The sequence below is a fragment of the Prionailurus viverrinus genome, chromosome D3 (assembly GCF_022837055.1).
Source record: "Prionailurus viverrinus isolate Anna chromosome D3, UM_Priviv_1.0, whole genome shotgun sequence".
Lineage (NCBI taxonomy): Eukaryota > Metazoa > Chordata > Mammalia > Carnivora > Felidae > Prionailurus > Prionailurus viverrinus.
In genome coordinates, this window is record NC_062572.1 from 3,411,097 (window position 1) to 3,437,153 (window position 26,057).

Sequence of the window (26,057 nt, forward strand, 5' to 3'; positions counted from 1 at the left end):
CAGGGTTACAGTGGGCACTGACAGTTGTCGTCTCCCTGCCAAGTGGCCCAGATGTGTCCTTTTCAGATGCGCTCCATCCAGAGCGTCCCTCGCCCCGGGCGCTCTCCAGCCCCGCCCCCCGTGTGCCTCGTCATCACCTGTCATTCTTACCAGAAGGGGACCTAGACACCAGCGTGTGATTCAACCACGCCGTTAAGAGACCACCACCTTGAGAACCGCGAGCAAGATGCCTCTGCAGAGCGTCCTATGCCCTACCCTCGGCTACAGGACACGGCCTTATGCTGGAGGTGCTGACATGTGCACGAATGTGGGCAAAAGCACTCTGTGGGTGCAGGGAGCCGGGGGGGCTTGTCCACGGCACGCCGTCTCCTCCGCTATTGCCCGACAGCAAATCCCTGACCCGCTTGGGACACTGGTCTTCCTCCCCCGCCAAGGAAACCCGCACAGACGCTCGTGGATGTCCCACGGCCTCCCGCCCTCACAGTCTGACGCCTGCAAACCCACACGCTGAGCACACAGCACACCGGACCCCTCGGCTCCTGTGGTGCCTCCGTTCCCGAACCCCCACCAGCCGGGGCTCTCGGGAGGCATCGCAGGGCGCGAGAAGAGGGCAGACACAACGGTGTGAATGCTACGTGTTCTGTGTGTTCGAGCTATGTGTGTGATCCCTCCATCATGGAGAAAGGCTGGCTGGCAGGTGTGTGTGTGTGTGTGTGTGTGTGTGTGTGTGTGTGTGTGTGTGTAGCTTTGCCAGTTAAAAAACTGCGGCTAAAAAACATTTGACGTGATCCCATCTTTTAAAAAATTGTCTCTGTACGTGCGGCTATACCTAGATGTGTCAAGAGACGTGTAAGAAATGATCACCGAACTGTTTTAATAAGAGACCACATATTGTAGGATTCCATTTATGTGAAATGTCCAAAAAAAGGCAAATCTGTAGAGACAGAAAGTAGATTAGCGGTTGCCCAGGGCTACGGGTGGGAATGGGATTAACGGTAAATGGGGTGACAAAAATATTCTAAAACTGGGTCACAGTGATGGTTGCCCAACCCAGTAAGTTTACTTAAATATCGTTGGGCTGCACACTTGAAATAGGTGGAAATTCTGATTTTCTTAAGCCATACTCTGCACACCACACAGATGATACCTGTAGGCGCTCTGTCTGCAGCCCCTGACCGACCGCACAGGGCTCTCGAGGGGACTGCCCGAGCCAACCGGGGTCAGAGTCCAGTCCTTTCCACGGGTTGGACACTAGGTCAAGTCTTCAGTGGATTAATAAAACCTGGTAGTCCTTACAACGGCCTTTTGAATCACGCACCGTGACTGTCCCCACTTTCCGAAGGAGACCTGGAGGCGGACGGAACGTGTGAGCTGCCCAAGACCGCGGAGCCCGGAAAGGCAAAGCAAGAACGTTTTGGAAGAAACTCCCCACGGCACCCTTGAACTTCCGGCACCCTCCAAAGCCTCGGCTGCCGTTGTCTGAATGGTCTTGTCACGGATGTTCGTCTCGCGAACCGCCCCGGTGCTCCCTTGTCGAGCAGAGGGCGGGCATGCTTGTGGCAAAACAGAACAGGGACGCCGTCTCTCTCCGGGGCGGGGGAGGCGAGCAGGCTTTCTGCCCCTGTCCGCCTGGCCCTGCTCGGACAGAACCCCACAGACCGGGCGGCTCACGTGGGAGACTCTGTCCCTCACGGTTCCGGAGGCTGGACGTCCCCCATCAAGGTGCCAGCACGGACCGGCTCTGCGGCCCAGCCCTCCTCCTGGCTTGCCAACAGCCGCCCTCTCGCTGTGACCTCACGCCGCCGTCTATGAGCGACCTCTCGTGGCTTCCTCTGTTCCCGAGAACACCAATCCCACCACAGGGGCCCGACCCTCATGACCTCATCCAAACCTAATCACCCCCGAAGGTGCTACCTCCTCACGCCATCACAGGGTGGGGGATGAAGGGTTCAACGTATGAATTTGGGGGGGGACACCAACGTTCAGCCCATAATGTGCCTTTTATAAAGGACTCAGGTCCCCTAAGCCCAGGGCTCCTTACAGCCTACGTATGCAGGTATCCCGGCATGGCCCGTGGCATGACCCTGTGGGGAGAGGCGCTCAGGCATCTGGTGCGGGAAGGCGCGAACTCCCTGGATGCCCTACGTCCCTGACCAGGAGTCGCGTCTTCTGCTCGCAAACTGCACAGGCTGGCTCGTCGGAGGCGCGGCGTGGATCTCGGAGTCTCTAGTCCTTTATGGAACTCAGGGCCATCCCAATCTAGCCCTGCACACACCTGCTGCAGGGGAGACACTGACTACACGTCCCCTGCCCCGTGTCCTCTCCGTGGAACCCCGCGCTGTGACAGACCAGCTCTGCGAGTATCGCCGACCCCGCCAGACCCCAAACCACCGGCCGAATCGGGGCCCTGGGGACTGAGTTTGAGTGCAGGATGTCACGTGGCTTTGTCAACAGCCAGGGGCAGCCTGCTCCAAATTCATTCCAGGGGCAATTTCTGGTTCGAATACATTTGTTTCTCTGAAGACGCTGATTATGTTTCTGGAAATACTGGTAATGGGCTCCATGAGAAACTCCTAGAAGAGCAGCTAAGGATGATTCTACCCACAACTGCGGTAAAACTTGGTTCTGGGATTTCTCAGGCTGACAGATGGCCTTCTTATCCATCTAGAAGAGTCCTCGGGGGTCCTGGCTCTTTACAAAACACTTTTTAAATTTATTTATTTTTGAGAGAGACAGGGACAGTGCGAATGAGGGAGAGGCAGAGAGAGAGAGAAAATCCCAAGCAGGTTCTGTATGGTCATCGCATCATGACCTGAGGCCAAACCAAGAGTCGGATGCTTAACCGACTGAGCCACCCAGGTGTCCCAGAGGTCCTGGCTCTTTTTTTTTTTTTTACATTAAATACAATTTACTGTCAAATTGGTTTCCATACAACACCCAGTGCTCATCCCGACAGGTGCCCTCCCCAGTGCCCATCACAGATCAGTAATGAAAACCAATGGCCACCAGGGATCCGGTACGTGATGGGGGCCGGGGCAGGGAGGGCTCCAGCTCCAACCAAGAGACTCCTCCCCACCTCGGCCTCACCAACAAAGTGGGGGTGATTCGGCCACAAGGAAGTGGGGTGACTGTTCAGCCAGAAACAGAGCACGGTTCTCAGTGGAAGAAATTTTACCCACCAGGGGACATTTTGCAATGACTGGAGACATTTTTGGTTTTCACCATTCAGGGCGTGTGCTAGGCATGTATGTATTGGGGTAGGAGGCAGGAATCCGTCTCACAGGACAGCCCCCTAACAAAGAATTATCTGGCACAAAACACCAGCATAGTGCCGACGTTGCAAAATCCTGCCCCGGGTTCGGATCTTAGCGGTCCAACGGGGAAGCCGCTCGCCATGGTGGCCAGGAAGCCCTGACGTGGAAAAGTAACAGACATGCGCTCTCCGTAGATTCGGAGCGACTGGGCCCCACCGAGTACGAAACAGCGTGTTCATGATTTTTATATAGATCACATGTTGAGATGATAATGTTTTTAATATAATGGCTTAAACACAGACATCTAAAAAATTACCTTCACCTGCTCTCCCTTTCGTGAACGTGACGGAGAATTTTAAACGACATGTGTGGCCCACATTTGTGCTCATGTTGAACAGTATGGTTTAGAACTTCATCCCCGCCCCTCCTGCCACCGGCTTTTTGGGTGTGTGGCTTTGGGGCTGCCCTTAGCCCACAGATCACTTTTGGGGGAATTGGGGAAAAGCCTCTCTTCCTTGAGATGTCGGAGATTACATCTTTTGTAATCCCAGAGACATACCTACAAGAAAACATAAAGACCCAATGCATCTGGGAGAAAGATCTGGAGATCTCTCTCATCTGGAGAAAGACCAGAAGCTTCATTTCTGGCTTGGAAAAGCCCTTATGCTGTCTTATCCCTGGAGCCAGCGCTGTGAGTACATTATCCCAGCAAATGTGGTGGGAAAGACCAAGAATTCGGGTCGTTCCCTCACGAAACTTAAACTCCACAGCAGGGGTTGCTCTAGGCAAACTTTTCCTTGGCGTGGGCAAAGTAACAAATATTTTAGAGTTGCGGGCCAGATGGTCTCGGTCACAACTGCCTGTCGCTCCTGTGGTCGTGCCAAAGCCACCGCAGACGGTACAGAGATAGATTGGAGCGGTCGTGTCCCAATAAAACTTTATTTATACAATGATCAGGGGGCTGGAGTTGACTCCCGGTTCATGGTCTGCCCAACAGAACAGAGGTTTGGACAGCTGCCTGGGCCAGACTCACATTGCAGATGTATTTTATTTTTTTGCCCGTTAAAAAAAAGTTACAACTGGTGGCCAACACTGAAAAACGGGCGACTTTTACATAAATCCCAAATTTGCGAACACGTGACTTGTACATACAGCGCAAATTTGCGGCTTCTCTGGAAGGAATGGCGATACTGATCTCCCGTTTACTGGGGACCACATCAGCAGGCGCCGAACTCCGGATGCCCAGCTAGTGTGGGGCGCGTCCGTCTGCCCTGACCACTTCACCTGCCGTGTCACCAGCTCGGTTATTGGAAGTATCTGGGGTTTGAGCCACGCGCCAAAGCAGACCACACTCCAAACTGGGTTTGGAGCTGGAAGGGTGGTTGTGTGATTGGACTTCATACTTCCTGGTGCCGACCCCTCTTTGTGAATGAGGTGTGCCCCAACAGTTCCCATCATTTCAACCCAGGTGACTGATCAGCGGGGGTGCTTACCTTGAGGACATCCTCGTCCGTGGACTGGCACTCCACCAGCTCTGAGACATCCGTCACGGCACTGTTCTCCTCCACAGAGACCACCCTGATGGGCAGGGCTACGGTCTTTCCTGTGAGTATGGCGGTGTTGAGAATCTCAGTGTCCTGTCAGAAGAACCAGACGGAGCTGGGTCAAGGGGGCTGATACGCTCAGCGCTCTTGGACACAAGCGGGAAGTTCCCCAGGTATCTGCCAGGCTGTGTTTGTTTGCACAAGACACCATAGCACTGACTTTGGGATTTGGGGCAAAAAAGGCCATTCTTTGGAAGAACTTTCCAAGAACATTACAATTTCGTTTATTTACGGCCACCTTCTTGGTTTCCAGCTACCAAAGTCGAAAATTATTAATTCTCCTTTCGTAGAGAGAGAGTAGAAGTTATGTACCAGTTAGGTTCTGGTTGTAGGCAACAGAAATGGAATCAGGTGAGTCCTTCCCACCCAGAGGCCCGCCCTGTTCTAACCTCTGGAACCAGTGAGTCTTTTCCCTTACATGGTATTAGGGGACTTTGCGGTTGTGGTCAAGTCAAGGATCTTAAGAAGGGCAGACTATCCTGGATTATCTGGGGGCAGGACCCAATGGAATCATAAGTCCTTATAAGAGGGTCAGAGGAAGAGGAGTGAGGCGGGCACAGAGGGAGAGGTCAGAGTGATGTCCTCATGACCCAAGAGCCGTGGATGGTTTCTAGTTTCTGGAAAAAGACAGGCCCTCCCCTAAGTCCTCCAGAGGGAACACAGCCCTGCTGACACCTTGAATTCAGCTCCATTAAGGCTCATTTCTGACTCCTGGTGTCCAGGACTGTACTATAAGGACGTGCTGTTAATTTGATATGGCAACAGGAGGCTAATGCAGGTTCTTAGCCGTCGGGTCCTGGGCCACTCCCAGGGTTAACGGAGAAGCTGAAAGGGGCCTTGGAAAGGCAGGGCCCGGATCAGCTTGCGGGACACTGAAAGCCAGGAAGGGACAGGATCTCCAGAGTGGAGTGCAGTGAATGGCTTCGGCCATTTGTCTCCTGAGTCACTCCGTAGATGATCTATCTAAATTCCCTGGGTGTGGGGTGGGGGGAGTCCGGTCGGGTTAAATGGCCATCCCTTATCCCGGGGAGGATGGCTCCCCTTTGATTCACAAGCCTACCAAGACGGAGTCCAACAGGAGAAAGGCCACCATCAGAAGAAGAAGGAAGAGGTTCCTCCCGGCAAAGAGCAATGGCGGGTGTTCTGCTACGACACCGGTGAGCCAGGTCACTTTTTAAAAAAAATTTTTTTTTTCCAACGTTTTTTATTTATTTTGGGACAGAGAGAGACAGAGCATGAACGGGGGAGGGGCAGAGAGAGAGGGAGACACAGAATCGGAAACAGGCTCCAGGCTCCGAGCCATCAGCCCAGAGCCTGACGCGGGGCTCGAACTCACGGGCCGCGAGATCGTGACCTGGCTGAAGTCGGACGCTCAACCGACTGCGCCACCCAGGCGCCCCTGAGCCAGGTCACTTTTAACCCCCGGTGGCCACGGTCACTACACCTTGGTGAGGGGCACCAGACCGCTGGGATCTTTCTGCAGACTTTTATGCAGACCACAGGCTCTTCCTGTCCTGCCCTGGAGAGCCGACTCCATCGCAGCTATGGGGACCTCGGTTCATCGTGTCCTTCCTGGCTTCATGCAAAATGATTAGCGTCACATGTAGTGATTTTCAAAGTGATAAAGAAAGCGCCTTCTCTTTTGAGTCTGTGGGCACTACGGGCTCGCACTTTCGTAATGCTTCCCTACCTCTATTAACACCTTTTCCCTCTGGGCCAACTTCTCTCGAAGTCCCTCTCCAGAAGCACTGCCCCACTTTGAAGTGGGAGTTGGAAGGAAAGAGATTTTTCTCGCTTCTTTCTCCAGGGAAGCAACTGACACAGAAATGACCTTTTGCATTAGACGGGAGCACAGCTGGAAGAGTCATCAGTTCTAAGTGGAGCCCCAGCCTCTCTCTGATGCTTGTGCCCAGAAGCCAGCCCTTAAATAAGCCTCTGCCGTGTCTTCTCCTGGGTCCGCAGGATTCCTGGGAGCTGGGGCCGCGATCTGGCGGCTCGCCCACCGGCTATTACGGATGCTAAGAATACCGCGGAAATTCCCCAAGTCCATTTTCAGGTTCATTACAGGTAATGTGCTCAGAGTTCAGACTTTACATTTTCTCTCTCAGAATGGTCTTTGGCTAATGGCTTCATTAAGACAGCAAACTCCCTCGTGGATTAATTGTGATTAGCTTCCTAACGGTCACTGCAGGTGCGCACGCACACGCACATGCCCACGATCCTCTCCCCGACGCGTCCCATCCCTGGACTGAATCACAGCAAGAGTCAGACTGGATGGACATTGGATGTGTCTCTCCAGCCAATGGCATAAACCACGGGAGCAGAGAGTTACCCGTCACTGGGGTTCCAAATGGGGCAGGAAGCGTCAGGTGTCAGGGACTCAGACTGAGTCCAGGGTCCCTATTTGAATTGTGGCCAGGGAGGCAGCACAGGCCGGGGGGCCCAGCTGGAGACGTGTCGGGGTGTAGGTCACTCGCCGAGTGTCTTCTGGGGGTCCCTCCAGACCCACTCTGCCCTGCAGAGGGTCCCACGAGGCTGACTCATGTGCACAAAGCTACAGACCCCTTGCCTTCTGGCCTCTGGCCACCTCGGACACACCATGAAACTGTGCTTCCTGAAGCACAGGGCCTGTGTGGCTGCTGGGAGCTGTGTGACGAATCTGGCCAGTCAGTTGTGACTGGCACGGCGTGTGTCACTCCTGGACTAGAGCGATTCCCCGCCTTCACGGAGGGACGGGCCCTCCGTTCCTGAGGCAGAGCGGCCAGAATTACTCAGACGGTAGCTGCTTCACCGGCCCGAGGCTCTGAATGACGGTGAGAACCGGGGCTGTTTGTTACTGCCGCTCGCCCTACTGCCGCCTGACTGATACAGGGGGAGAATGAAGGCTTCACCTGCTTCAACGGCAGAGGAATGCCCTGCGGTGATGAGTTCACTTTTGAACATTTTTATTTCCGGTACGTGGTTAGTGTTCCTACAGACGCTTAGCAAGCATTTAAGGGCATGTTTCGACACTGATTTTTTTCATCCGTGCCCTCCCTTGATGCACTGGATGCTCATTTCAGCCCTCCAGTTTAGACGTGGGATTTCTTGAGGTCAGGGTCTGTGTGTGCTGTGGACCGAATGGTGCCCCCCCTGACCCTAAATCCATGTCGAAGCCCTCATCCTCAGCATGACTATTTCAAGACACGAGGTATCTTTGAGGAGGTAATTAAGGTTACCTGGGGTCCCACGGATGACCCCGATCCAATAGGTCCATAAGAACAGGAAGGGACACCAGGGACACGGGCATTTGCGAACCAAGGAGAGAGCTCGGGAGAAGCCAAAGCTGCTGACAGCTTGATCTCGGACTTCCAGGCTCCGGAACCTTCGCAAAGGTTCTGCTGATTAAGCCCCAGCCCCTGGTATTTTGTTCCGGCAGCCCTAGAAGACGGCCCCGTACCGTAACACAGCCCTGACGCTACGTTGCAAAGCAGGGCAAGGATGTGTCCTTCATCGTGACCCAAGAGGGGTCTGTGCCGTCACAAAGAAAGGCACAGTCACTGTCGGTAGGCAAACAGGCACGCGGTTGTGAGTGGTGGCCAGTATTCGTGAGTCTCGGGCCCTGGGCGGGGGGAGACAGGTGTGGGGAAACACGTCACAGGGTGTGTCCCAGCGTCTGGGGCTGAGCCCTGGCTGTCTCCCCAAGGTGGGCCCGGGCACCTCCAAGGTGGGAAGTGAAAACTCCCGCACCAGCCTCCGGTCCCTGCGAACGAGCAGTTTTCAGACTGGACTGTCCTCTCCTGCCTCCCCAGACTGTGGGATTGCAGGAAACAACGGGAACATCGTAGAAGCAGGGAGGACGGAGAGACCCGGGCGTGGCGGGACACGGGTCTGGCGGGAGAGGCCTTCTTCTGGCCCCGCGGACCCGGGGAGGGGGCCGGGCCGGGATGGAGGGAAGCTGTCCTGGGGCCGAAACGTGCCTGTGTGTGTGCCTGTGTGTGCGTGTGCGTGCATCTGTGTGCACGTCTGTGGTACGCACGTGTGCGTGATACGTGTGCACGTGTGCACGTGTGAGGTATGCAGGTGCGTCTGCCCACACGCGTGCACGCGTGTTGCGTGCGTGCACACGTGTGTAATGACACAGCTCCCCATGCTGTATACGTGGCTGGTCGTCCTCCCAAAGCCCTGTCCGGTCCGGGCTGATTCACTGCTTGGACGAGATGCTGAGGACACTATCTCAGCGCATCCGACTGGGTCTCGCTCAGAACCCACCCCCCACGCCAGGCCCCGGCCCCAGCGGAGCACCTCCCGGGGCAGGGCTGGCTGGGAACACGTGCGGCCCCGTGGCCCCGAGAGCCGTGCCCTGCCCAGCGCCACAGAAGGCAGTGCGTCCCCGCCCGCGGGCCGCAGCAGCCGGGAGAGGAGCTCGCTGTCCCTTGCACGGCCTCCCCAGCTCCACGCGGGCACGGCCCCCACCTGGCGGCTCTCTGAGCTACGGAGCTTCCCCCCTCCCGGTGCTGCTTTCTCCCTCCCTCCACCTGCTTCCACTGTAGGCTGGAAACAGCGCTTTCTGCTGAGAAGAATCCAGAAAGTCAGGCACTTTAAATCGCTGTCGTTTCAAATTTGACAACAAGCCCGAGGCTTCACAGAAAACATGTGTCGTCGTTTTGAGCTGCCCTCAAAAATGTAAATTGGTTTAGCCGTTTTCTGCATTGGTGCAAATCAGATTTTTAGTTTTTAAATGAAGAGAGGGCACAGAACTACTCCGGAGCGTGTCCCACGGGCCGAAGGGTGTGCAGTGACCCCCGCGATGTGGGACGAGCGAGCCCCCGGGGGCTCTCGGGAAGGAAAAGCAGGACGTGTGCGTGTGGCCCGTCCGTGCACGGGAGGCATTCAGGCCCGGAAAGCAGTGCCAAGCTATCCGAGATGCTGAGCCACACGGAAGGCCACGCGGCGCCTGGTTCCGACCACGTAACGTGTCCGGAACAGCAGATCCACGCAGACGGAGAGCGGGTGGTGGTCGTACGACCCTGTGAATATACTGAGAACCACTCACTTGCAGGCTCGGAGCGGAGCCTTTGTGGACGTGAACTGCTTCTCGGGACAGAAGCTGGCCGGCGTGTGTGGGAGCAGGGCCGGTGCCCCGGGAAGGCCACGGCCTGACTCGGCCCCCCAAGCCACCCTCAGAGTCTGTTCACCCTCGGAGAAACACGTGTGCAGCTCTGAGGCCGGACGCCTGGCCTTCTAAACCAACCGCGGGGGTTCAAACCTCACCAGGGTCCGAGGACAGGAGCCTTTGCATCTAGAACATTCCCGACAGTGCAAAAACGACCTCTCTCAAGGCGGGCCATTAAGAGGCCTCATTAATAAAAACACCAGGTCACATCTGGGGAGCTCTTGGGACACCCCGGGTGTTACTGAACACTGCCATCCCTCCCCCAACCCATGAAGCAGGTGGTCCCCACAGATGGGGAAACTGAGGCCCAGAGCTGATAAACAGTGGCGTGTTCAGGTGAGCAGCACGAAGGTGGCCTCGCCAGGTTTGAACACGTGTCCCCGGGGCTGAGACATCTTGTTTGGACGGCGTAAGGACCTGGGACAGAACGGCCCCTGTCCCGATTCTGCCCCTTTTCCTGCTTTACTTAAATCCTTCACCGACCCATTTCTTGGCTGTGAACTTGGGGGATATTCAGCATCATTGTGAAGATTTCATCCGATGGCGTTTACGAGCCTCCCGCCAGGGCTCGGGCAGCGTGACGGCGGGTGTGTGGGTCAGGCCACCAGCCCACGGAGGAAAGCCCACGCCCCTGTCCCACGTGTGTGGGGGGTGGGAGACAGAAACCAGGATGAGCAGGCAGCGAGCATCCACACACACAAAATCCAGAGCAGCAGGATGCTATCACCTTCTGTGGCCGTTTCAGATCTTCTTTCTCTTGTAAAAGAGGGAAAACGGGGCTCATAACTTTGAAAGCTCCTCGTCATTTGCTCCCATCCGGTCTCCCGATTTCCCTCCCCAGAGGCGCCTGCCATCTGGGACTTGTACACCTTTCCAGTTTGCGATTCTAGACTTTTCTCACGTTCCCGCCCAAGTACAGGACCCGTGGCCTCGTTCCCTCCATTTACGTTTTGTACAAACATGCATTTTAGACGGTTTAGACCGACATAGCTTCCTGGACTTTCATCCACTTGCTCATTTGTTCTTTTGCTCACGGTTATGTCTTCCTGACCGCTCACGTCCACACGGCCGAACCACACTCCACGCTGAGATCCACATCCACGTGCTGATCCGGCTCTGTCTTAAAGAGACCTAGGTGTCCATCGCATGCCTTTTCCATAGTTGACTTTTCTGCTCGCCCACTGATGGCAGTTCGGGATGTCTCCAACTCTGCCAGTACAAAGGACTCTCTTTCCTTCTGCCCACGTGTTGGAGACTCTCCAGCACCTCCTGGTGCCCGTGGAATTGCGGGGCTGAGTGGCACACATGTTTCCTCTTTGATCCTCTCTGCGTGCTCATGCTCTCATCTAAACTCTAGGCAACGGCAGGTGAAGTGCCTTTTCCTGAAATTCTTGCCAACACCTGGGTGATTACGTGTCAACCCGGCCAGGTGACAGCCCCCAATTATTCCATCAGACACTAAGTTGGGCACTACCATGTAGGTATTGGGTAGGTGCGATGAATGCTCATAATCAGCTGACTTTCAGGAAAGCAGATGATCCTAGATGATCTGGGTGGGCCTGGTTTAATCAGTCGAAGGCCTTTAGATGCAAAGTTGAGGCTTCCTGAGGAAGAAATTCTGCCTGAGGAATGCACACTGCATTGACCCTTTAGAACATGGGTCAGTTGGGCGAGCCTGGCTGTGACTGGACAGGTGGCCTTGGCGTCTAGAGAAGCCACTGGTTAGAGATCTTTCCCGTTTCTATCCAAACCCTTTGTGAACATCCAGTGACTCTTAAATCCAGGCTTCCTTCTCTCCGCCTGTGGCCAGAGGGGCGTCCACGAGCTGCTCTCAAATCCGTGCGTCCCCCCATCTGGCTTTGACGGAGAAGAGGGAGAAGCAGCAGAAGCGAACCCTCCACCCTCCCGGGTGCAGACAGAGCCCGGCGTGTCCCGCTGGGGTCTCCTCTGATTGCAGGCTGAGAGCTTCACATTCTCCCTGAAGAAGGCAGCTCAGGGTGAACTGCACACACAGGAAGGTCTACAATTGGCTGATTCACCGTCGAGGCAGAGATAGGTGACAACCGGGTGCTGCTTCTTAGAACTAATTCTTAAAACTTTAGTTAGTTAAGTAAAATATTGGCAGGAAGGCAAGGTGTCTATGACAACCTTGCAAATAACCTCTCGTAGTTCGTTAGACTTTTGCAGGCTGCAAGATCCAGGGGCCAAATCCTGCCCATGGGGTGTTTTTACACAGACTCAAGAGCCAAGAAGGATTTCGTTACTTGTCAAGGCTTTAAGAAAAGAATATACAAGGGGCACCTGGATGACTCTGCTGGTTAAGGATCCGACTTCGGCTAAGGTCATGATCTCGCAGTTTGTGAGTTCGAGCCCCACATCGGGCTCTATGCTGACGGCTCGGAGCCTGGAGCCTGCTTCGGATTCTGTGTCTCCCTCTCACTGCCCCTCCCCCTCTCACGCTCTGTCTCCCTCCGTCTTTCAAAAAACAAATAAACGTTAAAAAATTAAAAAAAAAAGTATACACAATAGACACCGTGTGCATCCCTACAAAGCATAAAATACTATCTAGTCCTTTACAGAAAACTCTGCTGGTCCCTGGGAGAGAAGATCATTTTCCTAAAATGACGGGGCTCTCAGTGCATCCCGTGGGGGTGTCTCCTGTATTTGGGGGGTTCAAGTCATGCTGTTCTGCTGGGCCGATGGGGTCAGCGTCCCTGTGGCAACCTGCCTTGCGTGCAGGAGTCCTGAACCCTCTGGACCCACAAGAAGCATTGGACCCCTTAAAGCAGACGGACGCGTGTTACACAGGAAGAGACATTTGAATTGTGGCTTTTAAGTGGTTCGTAATCTACGGTAGTGATTATTTCCACCGTATCTGTCTCCCTGCCCACGGTTTTAGCTCTAGGGGAGGAAGGATACAGATACCTGAGTGATAATAAGATCCGACTACAACCGGCCCTTCCAGATGTCAGGGTGGTAGGTAACATCGCAAAAAGACAGAGGAGCAGGAAAGCCAACGGTGTCCTCCTCCAGGTGCAGTGGGTCAGCAAAACAGGCCCCGGGGCTGGCAGAGAGCCGCTGGGGACAGCTGGCTCGTGCAGCGGGCTCTGGGAGGGTCAAAGGTCCAGGTTTGGAAATCAAGAAGAGTCCAGCTGCCAGCACTGGGGGGGCTGAGACCCTCACTGCTTCGGTGAGTGCAAACTCAAGAGCACCCAGCTTGCCGTTTGCCCGCTCGCCGTGTGGGGTTTCGGATCCTGCCTCCTCCTTTGTGCTTCTCCCTCATCTGTGGAATGGGAGGACCCCACTTCCCTCCAGGGCTCCTCTGAGAACCTGAGAGTGGACACCAGCCCCTCAGCGGCTCAGTGCTCAGCACAAAGGTGCCCATCCCACGAACGCCTGCCCCATCCGGGAAACAGGGTCCAAGAGCCTTGACCCTGGGTTTCAACATCCTGGGTCCCGGGACCAGCCCGTGCACTCTTGGCTGCAAGATGGTGTGCGTTCGACTATGACTGATTTGGGAGCTGAATTAGTGTTGCTTGCAAGTTGATGGAGCACCTCTTTAATTAAACCTCCAGTTCGATCAGGACAGACCAGCAGCAGGAGCCCCAGGACCCATTCCCCAGGGTGCGAACGGGTTTGCTATTGGCTTCAGACCCCTGAAGCTGAACCTGGGGGTGTGAGCGAGCGGGAGCCCGCTGGTGCCGATCACTCAGCGGATTTGGGTCTGGGACTGACCCTCCAAGGACTGATCGACCCCCCCGCCCCCGCCTTTCCCGAAGTAAAGAAAAAAATCTTCCCTCCAGATGGGTCTGTCCGAGAGGTCTGTCTGGCGGGATAGTTATTTTGAGAGATTTTGTGTAGTTGAGACATTTGGGCAGGCAAACCCTCCCCAAATTCCCAAGACAGCAGAGGGTTCACAGGTATTGACAAAGGGTCTTGGCCAAAATCAGGAGGGAGAAGGGGGCTCCCCCTCCGCCGAGCCCTCTGGAGCAGAAAGTTCCCTCTCCTGGGTGAGAGGGGTCTTTGGATTCTGAGGGAGGCAGCAAGTGCCTGGTTCCCGGCTGGCCCCTCTGGGGAGCGGCAAGAGAGGTGGCTGTCTGGTGAGCCTCTGTGTCAGCACGAAAGGCCTCTGAATCCCAGAAGTGACCAGAACAAGGCGACGGCTAGAAAAATATATTGATTCGGTTTGGATGAAATAGCGACGAATGGTATTGTAGCAAAAAGGGGCTGTGTGCCCTCAGTACCCACTCTTCTCAAAGCTGGTGCCCAGACCAGCAGCCGTGACACCACCCGGACACCGTAGAAAGGCAGATTCTTGGGCCTCACCCTGAACATCCTTAATCAGAAACTCTGGGGGTGGAGCCCATTGGCTGGTGTTTAACCATCTCTCCAGGTGATCCTTAAGCTGCTCAAGGCTTGAGAAATGTTCTAGTCCAAATGTAAGTAGAAATATTATGCAGGACCTTGGGAAATGTGCTTAATGGGAACTGGAGTCTGTTCCTTTTTTCCTTTTTAGGCTGCCTGGAATACAGACACAATGGCTGGAGCGTGAGCAGCCTTTCTGGACCATGAGACAAACTCGGAAATGGAGGCCACTCACTGAACGTGGCGGGGTAGAGAGACAGGAGAAGCCTAAATCTCTCATACCTGAGGAGTGGCCCTGGACTGACTTATGTATGTGAGATAAACTTCCTTTGTGTTTCGACTATTGGTTCCGAGAGTTTTCTGTTAAACTCAGGCAAACCTAAGACTAACTCATGTAGGTATTTCTTTCTGTGCTTGAGATGGTGCACAAAGACTGCTGTTTGCGCTGATGGCAGGTGACATTTCGTGTCTCCTAACCAGGAGAAGGCAAGTCCTCGGGCAGGGTGCTGGCTGCTGGCTCTCGTGTTGGAAACGGTGGTCACGCCATTATTCACCGGGGAGCCAGGCAAGAGAGAAGGCCTCAAGCAGAGACTGACAATTCCCCCTAATTTGCAACAGCCAAAAACAAAACAAAAAAATGACTCCAGAAGAGCACTTCATTTTCCCAATTCGAGGCCTCCTACTTAAAAATGATGCATGGGCTGCCTGAGCAACCAATTGGTAGGCTCATTAGCGAAGGTGCTTGAAATGACGATTTTGGATTCAGGGCCGAAGAATCCAGAAAAGTGCCGTCAGATTAACAAACTTCGTTAGGTACGGCCAGCTATTTCCATGGTCCCGTGATTAAGAATATTTTATGTCTGCACACAGATGGTGCAGGGGCAGCCTCACAAAATTCCAGCCGCTGATGTGATTTTCCCTCCACACAGGCGAGTGCAGACACCCAGCGCTGACGCCTGGCTCGGCCTAACAAAATCTCTCTCATCAGGGAGGGAAGGGGAACCTTATTACCGGAACGGCAGGCCAGACCGGACCTGCCCTCTGACCACCCTGCCTCCTCCCTGCCTGTGTCCTGATGAACCCGTCCCCCAGAGTTCCGCATCATGTTTTGGCAAAATTGATTTTGAAAACGCTTGGGGAGATGCCGACGGGGAACTCGCAGCTGATGGGGACTTGGAAAAGAATATTGCTGTACTTTCCTCCTCGTGGCCACTCTGGGGCCTTCTAGAAGCAGCCAGGGCCACGAGGGGAGGGGCAGGGAGGGGGGCGCGAGCACACTTCCCCAGAAGGGCTTCTCCTCCAGACTCCGCAGGGAGCGGGAGGGATGATGGGTCCATCCACCTGTGGCTGTATGAAGTCATACGTCCTCCTCGGTCACTTCCGCCTGTCTTCACCCAGCAGTGCCTTCCAGAAATCTTAGCACGGTGGACCGAGCAGGGTTCACGTCTGACAGCAGGAAGGGTCTCAGTCCACACTCCAGAGCACGGTACAGAGGGCACGCTGGGGCTGAGCGGGAATAGCCAGCTCTCATGTCCCAGGGCCTCGCCACAAATTCTCGGACAGGCCCCTACGTACTGGGCGCCTGCAGGGGTCAGGCAGCAAGCGTTCACCGCAGTGATAACAATCGTCATCGTGGGAATCTTCCGGGGATGCTGCAAAGTGTCACACACTGGGTGGCCCGGAGTGTGTCCTCTTAAAGAGTCTGGGGCTCCAGGGAGGGACCTGCCTCGCCTCCTCCAACCCCCCCTGCCCCGGAGACACAATGCTCCCCACCTCTGCTTCGGTGGCCACAAGGCCCCTCCCTGTGCGTGTCTGTGTCCAGAGTTCCCTTTTCTCCCGAGGACACCGGCCACCGTGGATCACGGCCCGCCCTAACGTCCTCAGCTTGAGTTGACGACACGAACACAGACCCACGTGCACATAAGGTCACGTTCCTAGGTGTTGAGGGTTAGGACTTGCGCATCTTTTCAGGGGCACCATTAAACCCACAGGACGCCTTTCCATCCTCTGCAGAGCACTTTCGTGTGGATTCCTGACACATGCCATTTCAACAGGGCAGAGTAGAAAGGGTAGATGTTACCACAGTGGGGGAAACTGAGGCCCACGGGACTGACATTCGAACCTCCCGTCTCCTGACAGCCAAGCCCTCCTCCGTGAGCTCCTTCCTCGATGCAAACAGCCCCTCTGCCAGCATCAGAGGCAAAAATGCCAACCGCGCTGTGGCCACCTCGTGGTTTTGAGTCTTGCCAAGTACTTCATGCTGTTCCAGGCATCTTTGCGTGTCCCGATTCGCTGACTCGTCTGGACCACCCGGGGAGGCAGGTACTCTGATTCTCCCCACCCCACAGGGTAGGAAACGGGGCCGCAGCCCACGCCCCGGGCCACCACGGCCTCTGACAGCAGCATCCCTAAAAACGCCTTGAATCGACGCTGAAAAAGCAAATGTGAACGTCAAACCTGTCGGGAAAGCGCCTTAAAAACCCCCAGCTTTGTGGAGATGTAACTCAGACACCACACGGCTCGCGTGGAGCAGACGGGCCGCCCCTGCATTTACCTCCACAGCGTTTCCATCACCCCAAAACAAACCCCAGGTGCGCTGCCTGTAGCTCCCCGACCTCCCCCCTCCCAGCCCTGCGTCCACGGATTTGCCTCCGCTGGACTCCCCCAAAGGGGGACTGGCTCCCTTTGATCCTCCCCACGTGGGATCGTACAGCACATGGTCTTCTGGGGGCTTCTCTCACCGACCCCGTCGTCAGCTTGTCGAGGGTCGTCCCGTCACCATGCCCGTCGGCACCTTATTCCCTTTCCTGCCGCTAGCTTCCCGCCGCGTGGACAGAAGGCAGTATCTGTGCATCCGTTCGTCCACCGGCGGGCGTCGGGGTGGCCGTGTGACCACTTGGGGCTGCTCTGCTGGGAACAAGCTTTTGTGGGACCAGGGTCTGCACTTCTCTGCCACGTGTGCCTGGGGTGGGGGTCGCAGGGCTCCTTCTGAGAACCAGCATCTCCCTGCACTCCACGCCGGCATGAAGAATCTTCCTCTGACCCCTCTGCACGGACCAAGTTTGCACAACCCGGAGGACGCAGGGAGCCCCCCTCCTCCCGGAACCCTTCCCTTAACGCTGGTCAGCCCACGTCTCTGGCCTCTGGCCAACGGGAGGTGACTTGGGGGAGGGGGTCATTTTGGGAAGGGACTGGGGCACAGGACCGAGGCTGGGAGGACAGATGCTGAGTCCCGGTGGGGGGCTCATCCCAGGGCGCCCCGCTCCCTGCACTGGCGAGGCACGCGGGCGACAGCTCCCTCTCTCTCCTGTGAATGCGGCTTCTTGTGACTCAGAACGCCGTGTCCCCAGCCCAAACGTTCCTGGACGGTGGGCCATTAATTACAGCGTCCGCCTAGTGGCTGCCTTTCCAGCTGCATTTTAATAAGCGACCCCTCCTCGCTGACCCTTTGTCCACACAGGGGCCCTTTGTTGGAGCCCGCGTCCCTTCCGAGTTTTGCAGCACGGATCAATGGGGTGTTGTGCCGCTAACCCCTCCCACTTCCCATCTCGGGGGGACAGGAAAGGGTCCTTGCATGTGACGTGCGCAGTCTGCTCCTGGCACGCACCCCACCCCGCGGCCAACAAGGGCCCCCTTTGATGTGCGGGGAGGACGGTGCTGACCTCAGGCATTATCCAACCTATGTGGCGGGCCGTGTTTCAGCACCGTCTACTCTGCACAGCACACAGGGGGAGCCCCGTGAACCTGAATGAGATCACGTCCCCTCTCCGCTCAAGCCTCCTCCTGCTTCCCTCCCCCCTCGGAGTGAGAACCAAAGCCCCCAGGGAGAGATGTGGACCCCGCGGGCCTCCTTGCTCCCCTCTCCTCCTCCTCTCCCCTCGACGTGCCTCCCAGCCACCGCGGCTCCGCTGGGCCTCGACCGCGACCCAGTCTTCGCCTGCTCTGTTCCTTCTGCCTGGAATGCTTTTCCCCGCAGACATCCACATGGCTCTATCCTTGCCCCCCACCCCCACCCCGGGTCTCTGTTCAAATGCTACCGCCCCACCTGCATTCCCTTGCTGGGCTCCCCAGGGACCTGGTCACCGTGAGACACGATGTGTTTCGCTTTTCCTCTGGGGCGACGTCTGTCTCTCAGAGAGCTCAGAAAGCCTCGGGACTGTTTTGTCCTTGGCTCTGTCCCCAGGCCGGGCACAGGGCCGCTCATGGGCTGTGCTCACAAATGCACGGAGAACAGATGAGAAAGAAATTGTCTGCATGCCTTGCTAGCCCGAGGTTCTAAAAGCATTTGGGGAACAGAACTGGAAGGCTTTTGAAGGTGGCCTTGAAGGAGGCTTGGCCTGTTTTGCTCAGGAGCCAAATCCAGACCCTGGAAGGGGTCTCGCCTGACCACACCAGCCTTGGAAATGAGGCCAGGACCTTGGGTCTGGCACAGAGGCCGCCGTCCAGGAACGATGGAGCCACCGGCGCGGCTCAGGGCCATGAACCAGAACGTCCCTCCCTGCGGCAGCCTTGACTTGGGCGGCAGGAGCCCTGGGAGCTCTTAGGGAAAAAGAAAGGGGTGACAAGCCCATGTGTGTTTGGTTGGGACGCGCCCGACGGGAAGGGGGCGGGTTGCCAGAAGCCAGGGCGCGCTCCTGGGAAGCCAGGGGTAACGTGTTTCTCACACCCCGTCTGGTGGATGGAAGCTGACATCCGCATGGATCCCGGTGAAATTCCGCTGGGTCACTCGGGTGCAGCCGGTGTCCCGGGTGACTGGTCAGTGCGATGCCTCTGCCCGTCCTGATTGGTTGGAGCCCGTGCCATTCCAGAAGGTGAAGGGTGGGGACATCATCACCCCTGTCGGCAGTCGGGAAACGCAGGGTAACGAGCCAGGCTCTGCACCTGCCCGTGGCCGCGATGACACCCGCATCTCCTGCGGGAAGTGGTCCAGCAACTGGCTTTTGATGAGACTGTCACACAGGTCCTCATGGGTCTTCCCGGGGAGGCACAGAGGGTCACAGCGCCCTCCTGAAATGGCCCGCCAGGGTCCGGGTGTGTGGGTTTGCAGCGTGGAGGGCTGTGCTAAGCGCATCGGTCACCAAGGCCAACAAGATGTGTTCCCCGTGTGTTCGCCAGCCGTTACCTCAGGAGGAGCAGACTCCCAACAGTAAACCACTTCACAGATCAATCCTGGGGACTCGAGACTTGTCTCAAGCAGTAGCTGAGCAAGTCCGCCCCCCTCCCCGAGGACACGTGCTAACGGCTCCGCGGGCTGGCAGCAACAGACCGATAATTCTGGGCTGCGCCACTACCGGGGGCCCACCCCCCACCTCATTTACTTCCAATTCATTCACGGCGCACACGGGGACGCAGACGTCCAACTTGACTTATCCATCAATTTGCTTCCAATGCAAGATGGAGATCCCATCCCAAAACGCTCACTCAAAACAAGAAAACAATTCAATTTAGGAAGGCGCGCGTCTCCAGAAGGTCCCGGGCTGCAAACTGAGTTATTAAATGGGACTGTCCGTTGGGAGGGCGGGTGGAAAATGAGGCGCCAACTTCCCGGAGAAATGTCACATTTTTGCAACCTGGCCAAGAAAGGAGGCAGGTGGGGAAGACGCGCTTTCTTTCTCCAAAGCTGGAGTCCCTGTTTTCAGTACGTTTGCACCGTGAAAGTACGTACAAACGCTACTTGCCACAGAGCAAGGGTGTTTCGCAGGCCGGTCCTGGGGACGGAGCACTGCCACACCTCGTTTCCCTGGCCTTCTCCGGGGTCAGAGGCCCTGGCAGGACCGAAAGTCCGCTCCTTCAGCAGGCTGCCGCATGGATGCAGGTCAGCAAAGTCCAGAAACCTGCATGTGGGCACCAGATCCGTTCCCCTGGAGCTGTGGGCACAGGGGCCTCGCTTGTCCTGCCCAGATCTGTCACAGCCCCCACGGGTCCTACTTGGCCAGAATCACGGATGGGAAGCCGAACATTTGCACACAAGTAACGGTGATGCCCCCTCCTAGCGGAGCACACAGCGGCCCGGCCAGCGCGGCCGGCTCACGCGATCCCGAACCGTGGGAGCAAACGCGCCCCGGAGCGCACCAGGACCCCCGTGGACTGGCGTGTGCGCCCCCGCTCCTGGTGACGGCTCCAGGGCCCTCGCGAGGTGAAACACCCATGCTGCGAAATCGAATCGTCCTCGCCTGCACCGCTCGATGGCGCTTAGGGACTTGACATCGTGAGGAATGAGGGGCACATTCCCGTTTCGGCAACTCTCCCATCGCCCTTCGGTTCCCGCGCCCCACGTGCGATTAACTTCTGCTCCCGCCTCAGGCCCCAGGCCCCAGGCCCCAGGCACACACTGATCGGGTTTCTGTCTCTACAGGGTTGCCTTTTCTCGAAACCTCACACACTCAGAGACTCCTACGACACACGTAGTATTTTGATGCTCGGCTTCCTGGAGCCTGTTATTCGGCGCCCTGGGGGCTTTCTCCCTGCTGCCGCCACATACATTCTGGTGTCCGCCCTCCTTTCCGCTGAGTCCCACGTCTCCAACCGAGGGACCTCCGGGCCGGCTGCAGTTTCTGGCAATCGCCAAACATGTTGTCATCAAACCTGCCCACCGTCTCCTTTCGGATGGGCGTTTTCACTTGTCCAGGTTCCCAGCAATAGAATCGCAGGACGTTTAACGGCGAGTGGAGACTCAGCGCCCTCGAGAGAGGCGAAGACGGCCGCCCGCGGCTGGCCGGGCGTTTCCATCCCACACGCGCGCACGTTTCTCTGCGTGATGCCAGTGGGATGCTGGGGTGACAATGCCAGTTTCCCTGTATCCACGCCGGCACCCGGTTTCACCCCTCTTCTCCGTTTTGGCCGTTCTAGTGAGCACGGTGCGGAATTTCGTCGGGCTTTAGATCGCGTTTCCCAACGCCCGGTCATACTGAGTATTTGAATTCTCCTAACTCTTCAGATTAAAACGAATTACTATGGCCTTGGTTCCAACCCATACGATCACTGCCCCACCATGATCATCTTTGATCTTTATGTTAACAGAGTGTGGGGGGAAAAAAACCCCAGATAATAGGACAGCAAGGAGGCATGTTGGCTCGTCTCTCTCACACACACACAAAGAAAAATATGAAGAAAATAAAAATGGTAATTGGAGGCATCCTAATGGCTCAAACGTAACTGTCACGTTTTCTGTGGCCAGCCATTTAACCTCATTACCAACCCATATATAATTAGAAGTATTTCACAGATGCACCAGCCCAAGTTTCCTGGTAATACTGGGATTTCACAGAGATACGTGGCCCTTGTCTATCCCGCAAAGTCAGTGTCTGAGTAATGAGATTTCCAGGGCACCACGTGCAGGCTCGGGCTGCTGGCTGGCTGGGTGGTCCCTCTGCCCCCCGGGGGAGCAGGCTCCTCACTGGGGTTTCACGGCCTCCTCCTTAATTGTTAACGAGCGTGTCTGCTGAGGAGTCTGGGAGAGTCCCCTGGAACGTGAGGTCCACATCAAAAGGGTCCACCCAGACAGCAGCAGCCAAGAGGCTCCCTCACCGCCCCAGGCAGATCTCTCAGACGCATGCAGACCTCTTACAAATTAGGAGAGAGATTTTCCAGTCTCCTCTGCCTCAGCCCAGCTTTGCAGATTTAATTTTGAGACGCATAAGCAGTAATCTGGTCGTAAAAGCCCTTGTCCCACGCGGAGTTCCTGACATATTAGATAAATAAAAGCCTGGGGGGAGAACAGAGAATCCGGCCTCTCTCTTTCAAGTGGTTAAGGGGAACAGAACGGCTTTTCTGGCAAATTCAAAGAAGGAGGCTTCTCCGAAGGGTCAGGGAGACAGGATCACAGTACTAAGGACAGGAGTGGCCTTTGACGATGGAGGGCTCACTGCTCACCGTAAAGTGCTCACCGGAACCCCTCCCAGGTCCCTGCTGTTCCAGCTGGGGCTGTGGAGCCGGTTAACGGCACAAGCCACCCCCTTCAAACCCACCTCTGCCACTTAGCAGCTGTGTGTCCTTGGCACATTTCCTTAACCTCTCTGTGCCCCAGCTTCCTCCTCTTTAAGAAGGAGATACTAGCTTCCCTCGGTTGCCTTGTCTTGGCTTCCCGATGCCGCTGCTGTAACAAATCACCACACACCGGGGGCTTTCGACGGCAGAAAAATATTCGCTCACAGCTCCGGGGGCCAGAAGCCCGACATCCAGGTGTCAGTGCGGCCGCGTCCCTGGCGTTTCTTGGCGTGTGTCTGCATCACCGAGCCTCTTCCCCCGGCTTCACACGGGCTTCATCTCTCTGTGGCTCTGTGCCTTCTCCTTTCTCGTCTGTGATAAGGACATCCTCATGGATTGAGGGCCACCCACACCCACCATGAGCTCATCTTGTCCCTTAATCCAATCAGCAGAGACCCTATTTCCGAACAAGTTCACATCCGTAGCTGCCAGGGGTTAGGACGTGGAGGAATCTCTCTTGGGGACGCAATCCAGCCGAGTGCAAACATCGTAGGGATGGATGCTCAGAGAACACGTCTGCAGTCGTTGGCAGATTGTGATTATTACCGACGGGGACGCCGCTGTGGACCAGCAAGTACATGATGGTGGTGTATTCACGCGGGGACGAGGGCACGGGCAGAGGGGACCAGTTGCGTGAGAGGGGCCCGCGTGCCAGCCGGGAATGCGGGAGAGAGGCCACTGGTGCCAGTGAGGTCTACACGTCCCGGGGTCGGGACACCGCCCATTTCTAGAGTCTGCGTTTCCAACGGGGACTGTTTCAAGCCTCCCCCAGAGAGCCTTCTGTCTGTTTCTTGTCACCCTTTCAGCCTTACCTCAGAGAGGCACCGTGTTTGCACTTGGAAGTGACCCAGGCTACAGGACTCTTGAAAACAACCACACGGCTTTCGGAGATACAGGTCACACGCCTTGCCACTCAGGATCCGATGGTGTCCAGCAGATTCCCAGGCTGGTGCAGCCATCTCCGCAGTGAACGTTAGAACATTTCTACCACCCCGCAAGAAACCCGGTGTCCCCTGTTGCCTCCTAGCCCCTCCCAGCCCCGAGCAGCCACCAAGTCCCTGTTGGCCTCTGTGGATTTACCTCTTCTGGCATTTCACGTCCACGGAATTACACAATACGTGGTCTTTCGTGACTTCGTGACTTTCATGGCCGCTTTCACCCAGTATCATGCTTTCGAGGGCCATCGTGGTACAGCAGGTGTCAGCACATCATTCCTTTTTGTTGCTGAATGACTGTGGCACTCTTGGGTGGCCAAGCAGGCCTCAGGAACTAGAATGGCCAAGTGCTTCCCATGTGCCCAGGGCCGTGCAGTTTGCATGCATCATCCCAACTAAAACCCCCAGAGAGGCCGGGCAGGGCAGCAAATGGGTAAAGCGGCCGGGGTAGAAAACACTGCGAACCTTGGGTCGTGCTGACCTACAGGCCACCCTGATGGCCGCCTCCCAAGAAAGGGGGCCGTGGGTTTCAAATCTTCCGATTCTTTCACGAGACGTCAGGAGTCCAGATTTATTTGTGGGAAACCTCCCCATTACTATCCATGGATGACAAATAAAATTCATCTCCGGGTCGGATTCAGACAAAGGACATCTTCCAGTTAACAATCTCTGCATGTAAAGTAACAAAATGGCCTTAAGATAATTACAGAGGACCATACTCATCCCGTGTGTAACCCCAAAGTCAATTTGGGAGGAAGAGTGAGTAACTCATCCTGGTTTGCCCGGACTCTCTTAAAGTTTTTTTTTTTTTAATTTTTAAACATTTTTTCATTTTTGAGAGACAGAGAGAGACAGAGGATGAGTGGGGGAGGAGCAGAGAGAGAGGGAGACACAGAATCCGAAGCAGGCTCCAGGCTCCCAGCTGTCAGCACAGAGCCCGACGCAGGGCTCGAACCCACAGACTGGGAGATCATGACCTGAGCCGAAGTCGGATGCTTAACCAGCTGAGCCACCCAGGCGCCCCTGGACTCTCTACGTTTTAAAACTGGAAGTTCTACATCCTGGGAACCTCGTCAGTCCCAGGCAAACTGGAATGGTGGGTCAGGATATTGATAGGCCGCAGTCTAGGCTTATGGGTGCCTCTGTCTGGGACATTGTGGCTCTCACCCTTGGGGAACTGCTCTGAGTGAATTTAGGAGAAAAAGGAAGGAAAGAGGTCAATCTCTTCAATTTATTTACACAACCACTTGGATCAAAGATACTATTCTCTTTCCTCATTCATCGGATCTGACTTCTGACTGTTTTCAAAGACGACCTCATCACTATTACCGTGAGCATCATCACCACCATCACCATCATTATCACCATCATCACCATCATCAGCACCCATCTCCTCTTCCGCATCCTTTCACTGCCCACAGTTCCCACGATAAGCTGTGGTGGTGACGAGGAGGGCCCTGGGGCTGGGTTTGAGCCAGACCCTATCTGCACCGCTTCCCCGGGCATGTTAGCTGTGCCCACAGGCCTCAGTGCCTCACCCACACAATGAAGACAATGCCGGTTTAGCCACTGTTGGAGCTGCTGTTATGAGGATTAAATGAGATGATGAATGAGAAGCAGTTAGCCCAGTACCAGCGCCCTGTGAATGCTAATTATCAGTATCACGGGAGTGAACCTCAATGTGATTCAGCAGATTTTGATCTCGCACGTTCGCCACACCAGGGCAGCTCTGATTTCTGGAGGTTTTTGCTAGTCCTTGTCTCTGACTCTCCCAGATTAGGCTCCCCAGGACGACACAGCCACACTGTCAGGCGGGTCTTGGTGATGACCGCCTGGAAGGAGGACTTCCCGTGACTGACACTGAAAACGTAAAAACGACCACAAACGGGAAAGCATTTTATAAACTGTGGAGAGCAGATGTCAGGGAAGGGGACTGCGTGCGATTCAGTGTTTAGGCTTCAGCCACTCCCAGAACCAAGAAAGGCATCTGGGGCCATGTTTTACCCCAATCTCTTTACAGGACTGAGCACCAAATACCCAGAATCGGGCCTCCCAAGTGGAACTGGAAGCTTCCGGAGGTTCCGCAGGAAATAAAGGCACTCTTAGGTCTCCCATGGTGTCCCTCCACAGGAAACTCATTTTATAAATAATCTCAATTAAAAGCAGTCCCAAAGTTGTGGGTGACATTTTCATTTGCTGACTCTGGAAGTCCCAGAGTCCCTACCTAGACGCAGAAGCCTGAAGAGAAATCAGGTCACACGGAAAGGCAAATAGTCACAGTCAGCTTGGCTAAGCCCTGTTTCAGGAAAAAAAAACAAAACAAAACATGCCTACACCAATAACAAAGCAGAAGAACCAGACATGAAGGAATTGATCCCATGTGCAACTGCTCCAAAAACAATTAGATACCCAGGAATAAACCTAACTAAAGATGTAAAAGATCTGTACTCCGAAAACTGTAGAAAACTTATGAAAGAAATTAAATAGGACACGAAGAAATGGAAAAGCATTCCATGCTCATGCATTGGAAGAGCAAACATTGTTAAAATGCCTATGTTACCCCAAACAATATACACATTTAATGCAATCCCCATCAAAATGACACCAGCATTCTTCACAGAGCTAGAACAAACAATCCTAAAATTTGTATGAAACCAGAAAAGAGCCTGAATAGCCAAAGCAATCCTGGAAAAGAAAACCGAAGGAGGAGGCATCACAATCCCGGACTTCAAGCTATACTACAAAGCTGTCATCATCA

The 26,057-nt window shown here is 55.4% G+C and overlaps 1 protein-coding gene across 1 annotated transcript in view; it reads right to left on the reverse strand.

The window, feature by feature from the left end:
• The window catches only part of TMEM132C (transmembrane protein 132C), a 306,611-nt gene that overhangs the window by 24,685 nt on the left and 255,869 nt on the right, over window positions 1-26,057 (reverse strand). The window contains exon 5 of the mRNA XM_047828810.1: window positions 4,748-4,891. Within this exon, the coding sequence (XP_047684766.1) occupies window positions 4,748-4,891 (144 nt within the window). The remainder of the gene's footprint in view (window positions 1-4,747; window positions 4,892-26,057) is intronic.